The sequence below is a fragment of the Anguilla anguilla genome, chromosome 5 (assembly GCF_013347855.1).
Source record: "Anguilla anguilla isolate fAngAng1 chromosome 5, fAngAng1.pri, whole genome shotgun sequence".
Classification (NCBI taxonomy): Eukaryota; Metazoa; Chordata; class Actinopteri; order Anguilliformes; family Anguillidae; genus Anguilla; species Anguilla anguilla.
In genome coordinates, this window is record NC_049205.1 from 51,343,293 (window position 1) to 51,356,898 (window position 13,606).

The 13,606-nt window shown below is 39.4% G+C and overlaps 1 protein-coding gene across 1 annotated transcript in view; it reads left to right on the forward strand.

Moving 5' to 3' along the window:
* Positions 1 to 13,606, forward strand: part of galnt18b (UDP-N-acetyl-alpha-D-galactosamine:polypeptide N-acetylgalactosaminyltransferase 18b) — a 77,738-nt gene that overhangs the window by 62,469 nt on the left and 1,663 nt on the right. Inside the window, exons 7-10 of the mRNA XM_035416815.1 lie at positions 675 to 860; positions 3,260 to 3,397; positions 4,541 to 4,636; positions 9,265 to 9,429. Of these exons, the coding sequence (XP_035272706.1) occupies positions 675 to 860; positions 3,260 to 3,397; positions 4,541 to 4,636; positions 9,265 to 9,429 (585 nt within the window). The remainder of the gene's footprint in view (positions 1 to 674; positions 861 to 3,259; positions 3,398 to 4,540; positions 4,637 to 9,264; positions 9,430 to 13,606) is intronic.

The window sequence follows — 13,606 nt, forward strand, 5'->3', positions numbered from 1 at the left end:
ATAGGCAATTGATAACGTTGTAACTCATACATACAGTAGCATAACAGCAATAATTCCACCATCTGTTAATACAAATCTGTACAAATCTAATTATTTTTATTGAACTATCCACTGTATTCTTAATGCCATTTTAAATAGTTTTTAATCATTTTCAAATTTTTCTTCTTTTTAGCCTTTTACTTTTATCTTAAAATGATTCAACATGTGCTTTGCCTGTCTGCTGTAAAGCACTTTGTGCTGCAACCCATGTATGAAAAGGTGCTATACGAATAAATGTATTATTATTATTATACCTAGCCGTAGTCCAAAGCCAGCAATGTGGGAAATATAAAGGCTGTGCCTTTGGAGTGGCACATTGTACTGCTTCACACCACAGCTGGTCTTCCCTGCTGTGGTAATATGGCACTAGCAGATTGTTCAGCCCAGTTGGATAAAGGCTGTGATGAACTGTGTGTCAAAGGACAGAGCTTACCTTTGCTTCTGAATTTTACTTCTGAGTTAGGCAGGGGGTGCTTCTGAATTAGGCAGGGGGTGCATACAGACATATACATTCAATATTATAATTATGTGAATATCACTCCACATGAGCTGCATATTCAGTATATTTTGCTTATCTGAATCCCACTTCACTAATCTGTCTCTCTGCGTCTGTGTGTCCATCGATGTAATACCAGGTGTGGCAGTGTGGGGGCAGTGTGGAGGTTCTGCCCTGTGCCCGGATCGCCCACATTGAACGTGCCCACAAGCCATACACTGAGGACCTGACGGCACACGTGCGCAGGAACGCTCTGAGAGTGGCTGAGGTGTGGATGGACGAGTTCAAGAGCCACGTCTACATGGCCTGGAACATTCCACAGGAGGTGAGGCGGAAACACAGCGTCTGAATTAACGTGGTTTGAGCCCGCTTCAGGAACACAGTGTGAATGTTAATGTGGTTTGAGCCTACATCAGGAACAGACTGCGTAAACAGTGCGATTAGAACCTACTTCAGGAACAAATTGTGATGAGGTCCTTTACATTAACAAACGACTGGATGCTATTTTGTGTAGCATACTAACAAGTGCATTTTGTGCATAAATTTATATTGTGTAGTTGCTAAAAATGTGAACTCATATATTGAATTAATAAACAATAGAACCTCTACTATTTGGCATTCTACTTTCTGGAATGTTCTACTTAGTATAATTTGTGCTGAGTGTTTTTTTTTTTTTTTTTGAAATATGCATTTTTTTACTACCCAAAGTGACCTATGTAATCAACCCAATGCAAACCTCTCCCACAGACTCACTGGTCAGGGTAAGGGAATAATTATGTAATTATAATTATTATGTAATATGTAATTTAAAAATCAATAATTGCACAAAAATTGAAAATACGCCCAGGTGCTCACATAAATTGGAAATAAATTGCCTTTAAACAACAAAAATGACCATATACTAATATGGCTCCTATGCTATCTCTGGGGCGTGTACTATCCAGAATTTTCTATTTTCTGAGTAGTGCCCAGATAGTAGTCATACCAAATAAATAAACTGTTGAAAAGTTTATTGGCCATAGACTTAACTATTATGATTCAGTTAATAAATGAGTGCTCCATACACATTTTTAAATATTATTTTCTGTTTTGTTACGTCTGTACTTTTTAATTGGACTGTTTTATATGAACAAAAGCGTGCAAACAATTTCTGAAAACAATGAGGGGGGCTAAAAATAATGATATCAGTTGTGTTGAAAGACAGCAGGTTTCTAATCCAACCTGTTCAGCCTGGACAGATGTACCCTCCGCTTTTGGCCTCTCTCTCTCTCCGGGAGCTGCCCACGTGCGCGCTGATCCCCGAGCCCGGCTGAATCCGGCGCACAGCTGCTCCTGATCTCTTTTCATTAGGCTCCCGTTACATTCCGCGTCTCTCGGCTTTCACCGGGGCACCGGGGTTCTGGCCAAGCCCCCACCCCCTCACCGCCAGGCGGCCATCGCGTCCCTCTGGAAATTAGAGACAAGTTAATTTTGGGCAGATAAACGGCTTGCTTGTCCTGCCGGCCCTGGCTCGCGTGGCGCTGTAAATATCCCCCAACCCCCCCCCCCCCCCGTCTTCCTCTGTCTGGAGTGTGAATGACGGCCTGCTGGTGGCGGAGCGTGGGGGGGGTGGGGAGGAGGGGGTGGGGGGGACAGAGCTGCTGTAAGCATGAGAGGGGAAAATTCCTCTAGGGGCTGTGCCGTCTCCCTGCCATTTGCATGATTTGACTGGGGCGCGCGCTTATCCACAGGCACTCAATACCCCTGAGATGAGTCCGTTAGCGATGCCAGAGAGGATTTAACTGGTGGGGAGGCTAGCCAGCCGTGTTGGTAAAGCAACGTTTATTACAGGATGCTGTGAGACCAGACCTGTTTGTTTAATCGCTGCGCATGTGGAATGTGCCCAATAACACCACAAAAACGAATGCAGCTGAATTAACAAATAAATCCTTTTTTTTCCCTCTATATCGCGTATCATCACGGCGCATGAATTTATTAGTGTGGGAAGTGACACAGTGTGAGAGGTCCTGCAGTGGCGAGGACTGAAATAATGAGGAAATGACTCCGCAGTTACCGCTCAAGCCCACAGATTACCGCCGAAGAGCAGGCGGGGGGACCTTGACTGTGAGAGGCGTGAGAGCAAGCGCGAGATGGTGTCAGCGATGAACAGAGCTGTTTATCCGTACCGTGAGCACTTCAGCGGTGCCGGTGCGTTCCGGGTTCAGCGACAGAGCAGTGCTGTATTCTCTGCAGCGAGCTGCTCAGGAGTGTGGGTGTGTTTGGAAGAATCGGCGACTGAGCTGGTGATAGCCGTCTCCTCGCTGTGTTCCCATCATGCTTTGTGGTCTCAGGGGCTTCTTCTCTCTGTCAGTCCAGCTGTCCCCCGGAGGAATCTGTCTCCTTTCCAGCAGCAAGCTGGGCATTGTGGGAAAAGGCATCACTCACTGTTGTTAACATTCATGAAAGATGGAATCTTTTGTTTCTCAGGCTGCATGGCAGAAAAATATTTCATAGGATGTATGATTTTGTGTGGCATAGTGGCATAACATATTGTTTTACTCCACAGCCATTTGCAAACTGTATGAAAATACATTGAAAACATGGCGATCGATTACCCTGATAATAAGGTGTGTGTGTACATGCGTGTGTGTATGTGTGTATGTGTGTATGTGTGTGTGTGTGTGTGTGTGTGTGTGTGTGTGTGTGTGTGTGCGTGTGTGTGTGCGTGTGTTTGTGAGCATACAGGACCCAGGAATTGACATTGGGGATGTCTCGGAGAGGAAGGCCCTGAGGAAAAGGCTGCAGTGCAAGACGTTTCGATGGTACCTAGTCAACGTTTACTCCGAGATGAGAATGTACACTGACATCATGGCCTATGGAGTGGTGAGAGCTGTTATCTGTACCTGTTCATCACCGGCTGCTGTAAAGCCCGTGGTTCACTTGTCAGTAGCTTCAATTTGTGGTTTCCATGGGTAATATTCACACATTCTCTCTGTACAGGAGTCTGTGCACCAGGGAGTTATTCACACATTATTCAGCAGCTGAATGAGACGCCATGCAAAGGGCTTTTCACCAATGCCAGAGGAACAGCTTTGCACCTGCATTCTAGTTACTCTGCAGAGAAGCTGTTTTTATATTCATTATTCCTGTTAAAAAAAGACCCAAACTTGTCTTATTTTATTCCACTCATGAGCTACAGTTCCTAGCATTTTAGCAAATATCAGCACACAAGCAGCTTCGCATAAGCAGCCTGGGTGAATTTTGAGGGTATACATTTCCACTGAATGACTCAGTTCTGAAAAATAGATCAGCATCATTATGATGAAGCATAAGAACAAGGAGATGAATTATACCCAGACTCGCTTGATAGTCTGTGTTTGATGAGCACTTCGATGTGCATTGCATGACCTTCTGTTTGGCTCAAGCAAGTGGGAAACACTTTTTGGAGTTTTTATCAGTCCTGTGAATGACAACCACTTATGATTTACATCTGTAAAGGCTGTGTCTATCCGAGCTGTAGGTCTACAAATGGAAAATAATGTACTGCTGCTGTTACTGTGTTAAAATATCATGTGACATTTAGCATAACTCTTTAGGGGCTTTCAGATTGCTCTCTTTCCCTTTGATCTTTCAATGGTGCATAAAGTATTCACACGCACACGCAGGGTGAAAAGCATTACAAACTGCAGTCACAAACAGTTGCACTCACTTTTGTTTATGGGTTTTAATTTCGACTCAAATCAGCTTTCATACAACACACAGAGTGTGTCATCACTTGCAATGTAACAGTTTATTCCATGCTTACTCAATGGGTTGTGTATAAATATGTCAAATAAAAAAGCATTCATCTATACATCTTTGCCACAATAAATAGACTGTTCAGTAGATCTAGTAGTTTTGCACAGGGTTCAGTAACCTGCTGATTTCTTTGACAATATTATCAGAGCATGAAGATGTGTGACTGACCTTTCAGAGTGCAGCATTTGACTCTGTTCCCTCTGTTCTCTGTTTCCTGTGCATCTGCAGCTGAAAAGCTCCCTCAGGACTGACCTGTGTCTGGACCAGGGGCCAAACACAGACAATGTCCCCATCCTCTACATCTGCCATGGGATGACCCCCCAGGTCAGTACCCCCGTCCTAAGCTCAGTGATCACAGCCAAAGAAAGAATATCCCAGAGATAACGGAGTCAGAAAAACTACTGGTTTGAAAAACCTTCAAGCCAATGGCTTTTTTTGGACTCAATTATCACTGTAGTGGGAGGTCATGCTGTATCTTGATAGCCCTGGATGTACAGCACTTCTATCAATGGCCCCAATTACAGAAAAAATGCAGCTTCAGTTCATCTTGCTGAATGACTTTTTTTTTCATTTCCAAATGAGAATGACCCATAGGAACTCCATGAGGATTATTTTAAATTACATTTAAAATAGTCCTTTTGGTTACAGCTGTATTTTAAAATGATTACATATTAATACCCTGAAGAATGAGGTCTACAGTATATGGTTTTTTTTTACAGAAAACAAAAAGTTAAAAATATTACTTTAGAATACAACAATTCAACCCAATGTATAGCTGATGTACAGCAGTTATAGAGCAATGACATGACAAAGTCATGCATGACAGAATACACGCAATAACAAATAAATTATATTGACAATAGAAAAAAGTAAAGAACTAGCAATGTTTATTTATTTATATTATTGACAGAAACTTGAATTTGAATTTCTTCATTCTGTTGAAAATGCAGTTAGTGTCAGTGTCTGCTGTGCTTATTGATCTCCCTGGGCTAATCGCTAATTGGCTTCCTGAACTGTGTCCACTGTTCATTCTGCCACATAGATAGTGATCAGCCACACCAGGATCATCTCTATGCATCACCATGCCATCCCACACTGCTGCTATGGCAATGAAACCTGGGTTACATTCAATGCAGAGATGATATACAGCATTTATATTATGAGCTCCATTATGTTAAACATTTTTTTCTTGATTTGGCTCTGTACTCCTCAATTTTTGATTTGTAATCAGACAATTCACATGTGGTTAAAGTGCACATTCTCAGCTTTTATTTAAGGGGATTTTTTATATGCTTTGGTTTAACCTTGTGGAGCACTTTTTATACATTTCAGAGCATATAGCATATACTCATATGTTATACATTTTTATCCGTAATGTATATACCATATATCAATGTGTCATGTACAATATTTCCATATATTTAGTATATTTCAGTGTGTTATCTGTGCAGCAACAGAAACACAATATTCCTTTAATTGTATAATATGATGGCTTTTATAACACATTTATAATTTAAGAATCAGGATGCCCTTGAGCCAGATTCAAAATGGTAGCCTTGTTAAACAAAAAATGAGAAAGAGAGAGAAAGAGAGATGACGCAAGATTGTAAGAGGTCTGAAAGAGTTAATATTCTGTCAGAGAGAATAGATTCACTCCTCAGAGATTTCCTCTGCAACCCAAGCTGCTGTGTGCAATGCAAATGGTCCCTATAAATTATACTCTCATATTATCTCATATCTAGAATTAACCAGTGTTACTGAAAATTGCACATTAAGACTTCCAAAATCTTTAAATGTAATTTACTTATTCAAGAAGTAGTAATGCAGTTATGAAGAAGTTTAAAACACAGAAGTAGTAATGCAGAATTATCCTTTTCCCACAAAAAATTCCTACAGCAATAAAGTTGAAAGACCAAGGAAAATGAGAAAACCCTCACCAAATTAAAATGCCGACAGTAGTGATGGAATGTCTGTTACTTCAAATAAAGTCATTTGCAAGTGTTGACAAAGTATTAAACATCAGTAGAATACCAAGCTTCAGTGCTGGCTGATTAGTGCAGATCTTCCCCTATTCTATCTGTGGTTAAATGACATTTAGCCAAGATACCAGTCTACCAGCCATTTGTGAGGGCCATGACTCAGTAGGATGGTGTGAGTGCATTGAATAATGATGGAACTCAGCAGGGAACTAAACTCACAGACCTCTGAAAGAAGTTACTAAACTATGCTGTTACTAAACACTTGAAAAAAAGCACTTGAAAAAGTCTGTTTTTCTTTTCTTCAGTTTGGAAAAAGCCGTGTAGCAGTCAGTATCATAAATACGGGAAAAATATTTATTTACAGGCAAAGAAAAGTGTAACTTACATTATTGATCTGTTTGTTTATGCTTATCGATTTGTTTGGACTTGACACTACATTTCACACTTTACACGTCCATATTCTGTGGGTGGATATTAACTGAAAGTAATTCTGAATTAGTTGTTTTTGTATCAATATTTTAATGTGCTATAGCACTGAACCAAAACAATTTAACAGATCTCATTGCAATGTTATACGGTACAGTGGATGTAATGTGTAATGAAAGTAGAGATATGGCAAAAACCAAAATCAATTACCTGAAGTAATTATGTATGAAGTAGTGGTATGTATTCTGGCCCTTGTGGTGCCCTATAGTGACTCATAATAGTTATGTAGGGTTAGACCATTGTACAGGCACTGTATTTATGAAAATATGTTGTTATTTGACTTGGGATTTGCGAATTGTAAAGTGCTAATTAAAGTCCTGTTGCTGATGGGAAGGTAAAATAAGCTAGCCCCCTCTGCTCTGAGTATCCCTAACTAGACACTGCTGAGCAAGTAATGCATGTAATAGCCAGAGATTTCCAGATACGAGAAGGAACTGTGTTTGTTCATTTTTGATATCTGAAGTTGGCTTCAAAGTTGAGTTGTTTTAACTTGGGAGATAATGAGAATTTTTATTTTTTTATTCCATTCATAAAATTTGTTTGAATCGCATTTACTGGTAAGGGATACTTTTTCAAACCAGTTCTGTTCTATTTCCATGGGTTATCGCATGGGGAAAATCTTCTCCTTCTATGGCAATAGGAACATCTTTTACAATGTACCAGGAGCACGGTATCTTTTGTATACTGTGTATACAGATAGAAAAAGATACAGATATTTTTGTGTACAGATTTTTGCACTGAAAGTAGCTTTGAGTGTTGATCTTTATTACTGTGTCCATTTTAATTGTTGAAGTTTCAGAAAAGCAAAAGATTTGTGAAATGTCACAGTACCTGCAACCCTTCTGAAAGAGCCAATTAATAGTTTTTTACTACACACAAAAAATAAATGTTTTCATCAAGTCTGTTTCCTTTTGCCTTGGAATACCATTGAAATTGAAATTGAACATTTTTCAGCAACTACCGCACAAAGCACTTTACAATGAATGCCTCTCATTCACCCATTCATGCACACACACACACACGCACACACACAACGATGGCAGCTATGCATCAGTCAGCTCATCGGGAGCAATTGGGGTTAGGCGTCTTGCGCAAGGACACACCCAGAAGGCCGAGGGAGGGAACCGAAAATTCTCCCGTTGCCAGATCCTCCTGAGCGAATGCCGCATAATTACGCCTGGACGAATGAAAGCAGAAAACCTGAATCCAGTTATTTTCAGTGAACATCATCATTAGGATACAGAAGAATACTGATGTTACCCTGAGATTTTCACTGCTTAGATCCACTGATAAAGGAACCCAACCCTAAATAGTGCTGTTTGGTCTTAACAAAGCAAATCAGCAGCACATGTAGAAGGCCTTACCAGACATTTGCATATTGCTTTGATGTGCAGCCGCCTGCATGGATCTTATTCATGTGCATGTTGGAAAGATATTTTGGGCAATATTTTACTAATGTGAAGATAGAGTGAAGTGCATTGCATCAGGTAAACCTGAAGCCTTTTCTGCATGTACATTTCAGATCAAGGGAAGAAAAGCTTTAAATAAATTCAGATAAAATCAGATATTGTTACTGTTCATTTTCTGCTTTTGTATATATAGGCTTTGCTGTATTTACATCATAAGTAACTGATGTTGCACTGGACTCCTGTAGACTAACAGAGATGCAGGTCCAGATTTCATCAATATGTTGTCTTTAACTTCATAAAATTCAGTATGTGTCAAAATGAAGGTTACTTGTTGATTGAATCCGTTTTTCCAGGGATAATGTAGCTGTAACTCTTGTTCTCTTAAACACTAATACAAATGTGCATCAAGGCTGATTAAAAGGCAAAGAAAATGGGGCAATCTAAGATTGAATTTAATAACAGTGTCTAGCCTTGAAGTAAGTCTGCTTTGACATTTATGTCACTCATAAAAAATAAGTGGAAAAAGGAACTACATTTTTTTTAAAGTATGAGAGACTGAAAGTAGCCATTGGTGTTCATACGGTATTAACATGCTAATATAGTTGAAGGAATGTGAAGGGCAGCAGAGATCACACCTGCAGCCGTATTTCACTGAATAAAAATATCTCATCTGTCAATCGGATCTCACAAGTGGCTCACATAAGTGACTAAGTGGACTCTTAAATAGGATTCCGACAATCTTGAAAAGGGACGTACAGTTTGAATATTCTTAATATAATATTTTGCACATGTTAGCTGTTGAGGAGGATGTGAGAGTGCTATTTCGTGCTCTGACAGCTTGTGATAAAAGAGTGAACGCTTAAATGTCGAGCTGAATTAAAATATTTGCCAGTTCCCAAGAATCTGGTGAACATCAAAATGTTGTGTCTTCTTCGAAGGTGTAAATCTTTGTCAGAGTTTAGCAGTATATTATGCCACCACCTCCTAGTTTCTTGTTATTCCAGAACTGTTTCAATTTCAGAATGTAGCCGTGATTCTAAAATGCCGCACTCAACAGATCCATCCTCTGTCATTCCAGAATGTGTACTATACTAGCAGTCAGTGGCTACATGTGGGGGTCCTGAGTCCTACCATAGACGATGATGATAACAAGTGCCTGGTGGACGTCAACAGCAGGCCGAGGCTAATTGAGTGCAGCTACGCTACAGCAAAGAGGATGAAGCTGCACTGGCTGTTTACTCAGGTAAAGAATTATGTGTGTTTTATCTTGAGGGGGGAAAAACCAATTCCATTTCAGCGAAAATGAAGGCCTAAGACATTTGTTGTTGACTAGTAAAATAAGGCTGATGATTCAGACGGACATGGAATGGTAATAACTGGGGACAATGTAGGGAGGAAAAACCCTGAAGCTTTCGTACTGTCTCCTTGGTGCTACTGAGAACTTAACCCAACTACTGAATTAGGGGCTATTGCTGTCTACTGGACTCTTCCCTCATTAAACATCTGCATTCCTCAAAATCATTTAGAAGGAAACAAACACCCGCTAATTATGTCCTCAATACCCAAGCTCCTACAGACTGTCACTAATTTTTAGCTTAAAGGGGGCAAAGTCGGAATGGATGAGCATGTGAGTTTTGCTCACATTTTGAAAGTATGAGTTTTTTTGAAGGCCTTTCAAGAATCCTACCCTTTTTGATGTACTATTGCTCATACAGTGAGTTGTATACAAACAGCCAGGCAGCTCACTTGAAAGTAGTGATATTCTAAGTTTTGGTTGCATGAATAAGTGATGACTGAATATGCAGGCCACTTCAGTTAATAAAGTCACAAACCAATGAGATTGTTTTAATCTTTTCAGAAGGCATTTCGTTCAGCGTGAAAAAACAGTCAACTGAGAGTTGTTATTTATCTTCCAAGCAAAGTTTGAGAAAGAAGAGATGGGTCTGCTCAAGCAACTCATTGTTCATTGTTGTGGAAAGTAATTTCATTTGATAATTTGCTGGTGCCAACTATGTAATCTTTACTCAGTTGGGCAGAATAAGATGAGTTTTAAAAAATGAGTTCAGTTTACTCTGCCCTACTCTCACAAATTCAATCTGAACTTGGACTAAGCTTCCCAAGCTTATCTGGGTTATTGATGAACATGTTTTTGTCGTCTTCAGATCACACAAGCAGGGTGTTTTGTTGTCTTCAGGTCACACAAACAGGGTGAAAGTACAGATTCTCTGTTAAAATACTGTAAAGTCAGGACATCCTCAAGGCATTCTACTTGGCAGGGGAAAAAGGCTTTTCTTTCCCTGCCAAGTTAACATTGTAGGAATTACATAAAAACTCATCTGCATACAGACAAAAGGCTGACAGCTACTCCAGGGGAAAAATGGTATGCAATCAAATTATCTATACTGTTAAATCCAGATTCTGCATCTCCAGTTCAACAGACATACTTGCATGGGCCCACATGCAATTCTGTAATTAACAACATGCTGTTGCTTGCTGGAGGTAAATGAAACCATTTATAAAACTGCAGAAGCTTTAATGATGAAATCCAAATAGTCTGAAAACCATTTTGTCTTTAAGCCATGCTAGATTTAAGCATTATTATATTTGCTTTATTTATAACAAACACAAGCCGAGTTGATCTGGAAATGTTTTTACAGGCTAACCAAATGAAATCAATGAAACAAAATGAACCAATTTATTCTTATTACATTTTCAGGGTAATTGAAAGTCATCTTAAAGTGTCAACTGCCTGTTTTTTCATGCTACAGAGAATATTGAGCTGAATTTAACATGCTAGACAATTGCAACCAAAATTGAAACACATAGCACAACAAGGCAGTTGCCACTTTGTGTATCTGACCAGTCAATCAGAATCCTGGATATCAATCACGTGATAAAAATGCATTTTTATTGTCAAGAAGCATTTAACTTCCAGGAGCAAAGCAGACTTTATTGAATTATGATGCTAGATTAATCTAGTTTGTTTTAGTTTGACTGAATATCATAATACCATTTAGCAGTCTAAGTGAATTTGACTGAATCTGGGCCTAATTGTATTTGATTGAATATTGTGCAATTCTTGTCTTTGAATTTCTATATTAAATCAGGGCTACATACCGTACAGGATGCTGTAATAAACATTTATAATGTGCTCTTTAATCAAGGATGAATTACTGTGTTTAGTATTCTTTTTCTCATTTAATTTTTAGTCAGGTGGATGAATACATAATGTGTTCAAAGTTAAATACATCACTGCAGTACCAGGATGAATATCATAAGTCTTCACCAGGCTGTACAGCGTTTGTACATAAATCATTGGGACAATGAAAATATTGAGTTCTTGACTTTAAATGTAGGAAATTACTGATTTCAGTGACCAGCATTCTGTTTTCCAGACTACTCCTATGTCAAGGACTATATCTCCTTGATAAACTTGTGACAAAAGAGCTCTGATGAGGTCTTTGGGAAATTTCAGAGTTTGCCCTTGCAGGTCTTTGACGCAGGGTAAGCGCTCTGCCTTCAATGGGGTATGAAGGTAGCTCTCAGCAGGCCCGAGGCCCAGATAACACCCGAAGCCTGGGGGGCTAATGGGCCCCCAGCTCCATTTAGCAAAGCAACTCAGTCAAGTACAGCCGAATTACTGCAGAGTAATTGGGGTGGTGAAGGCTGTGCGATCAAAGCCATCAGATAGCCAGCAGGTATATGCTTAATGTGGTCGGGATTTCAACCATGTAGCCCTTTTATGAGTAGTCCGAGGGTGGAGGGGTTTGCTGTAACGTAGCGAAAGGAGCAGCTTAGCTCATGTTTGAAACTTAGCAGTGATTACAATAAATAATCAGTGATCTGGTGCCTACTCACTGTGGTTACAGTGTATGTAAATGTCTGCATGCGAAACTATATATAATTTGGCTGATAAGACGATGCAGTTCAGGGCTTCTGGTTTCTAATTAGATTCCCTTTGCAGTCACCATGGCTTAAATAAAAATTTAATTATACGTAGTGGAACTTATTTCAAATGTTTCAAACTTTTGCAAATATCTCAAAGCAGCCAGAACCTTCCAAAGTCAACTGGAGGTCTAATTTTATGGTAATTTTAAATGCTACTGCATTTGACATCTCTGTTCATGATTGTTGTTAACATCATATATTTTTAAAATCCAGATTTAGCGTGAATTGAAACTAACTCATAATTTCTTTTGCATTGACTGTGCTTTCTTGTTGTTCATGCATGTTATGAATTACATGGAACATAATTAATCAGCCATAGCCATGGTTTGTTTCATCATTATGTCATAGTGTGTATGAAGGGTTTTAAATTACAAATGAATAACATTCAAGCCTTGTATCCGTGTATTTTGTTTTTCAAAGCAGGTAAGTGCATAATTGCCTTATCTTGTACACCTTGGCATGATTGACAGCAACCAGGCAGTTCCCAGCATGCACTGGGGGACTGAAGAAGAGCATAAATAAACTGTGCCAGATTAAGCTGTAACCTTACATATCAGCTCTTCTCCCCCTTCTGAGGAAATGCTGTGCATGGCCCACTTTTCAATTCTCATTCAAATGTTCAAATTACTGTATTTAACGATATTATATATTTTCAATATAACTAGTAACTATAATATTTACATTGCATCGTACACCAGCTCATGGAGCCCCCCTCCAAAAGAACTTTTAAAAAACATCAGAATTATGTACCTATTGTGTAATACAGGATTAAATGAGAAATAGAGAACTGAGTGAAATGAAAGTCTTTGGGATGCAGATAGGTTTGGGTACCTGGAGCGAGATTGGTGAATCCATTGTTTTAAGATCATTAAAACACTGAAAACAGGAACACTGAAGTGCCAAATGTAACATGAAAGTGAGCAAACGGGTATCACCAGGAGGGTTCTGCATTAACTACAGCCACCAGACCCCTAACTTGGGAAATCTGCTCCCAAAATCTGTGAATGTGTTCTGGGTGCAGTTCCCACACATAAAATTTCAACATGTTTATAAGGTGGTTGGTTATCAGATGGTCTTTTTGAAGTTCCACAAATGTGTTGTACGCTAAATAAAGGTCTTAATACACCAAATCATTTGACATTTCAATGCTGAAGAAACTGGTGGAGTAAGATTGCAATGAGTAGCAGATCTAAAGCATATATTGTTTGATTTCGAAAATATTAATACTTTTGTGCAACAGTGATATTCCACCCCTGACATTCCATCATACACAGAATGAAGATTTGTGAACACATTCATTAATAGTGAATAATTACTGGTGCATAAATACTGGCCCTTTAAAAACCCTCAACACAACTAACGGCTGTGTGTGCGTGTATGTGCATGCATGTGAGAAAGAGAGAGACAGAGGCCTTTGGAGTCTCAGCCTTTCATAGAAGACGGCTTGTCAATGGGGAATGAGACATACATCT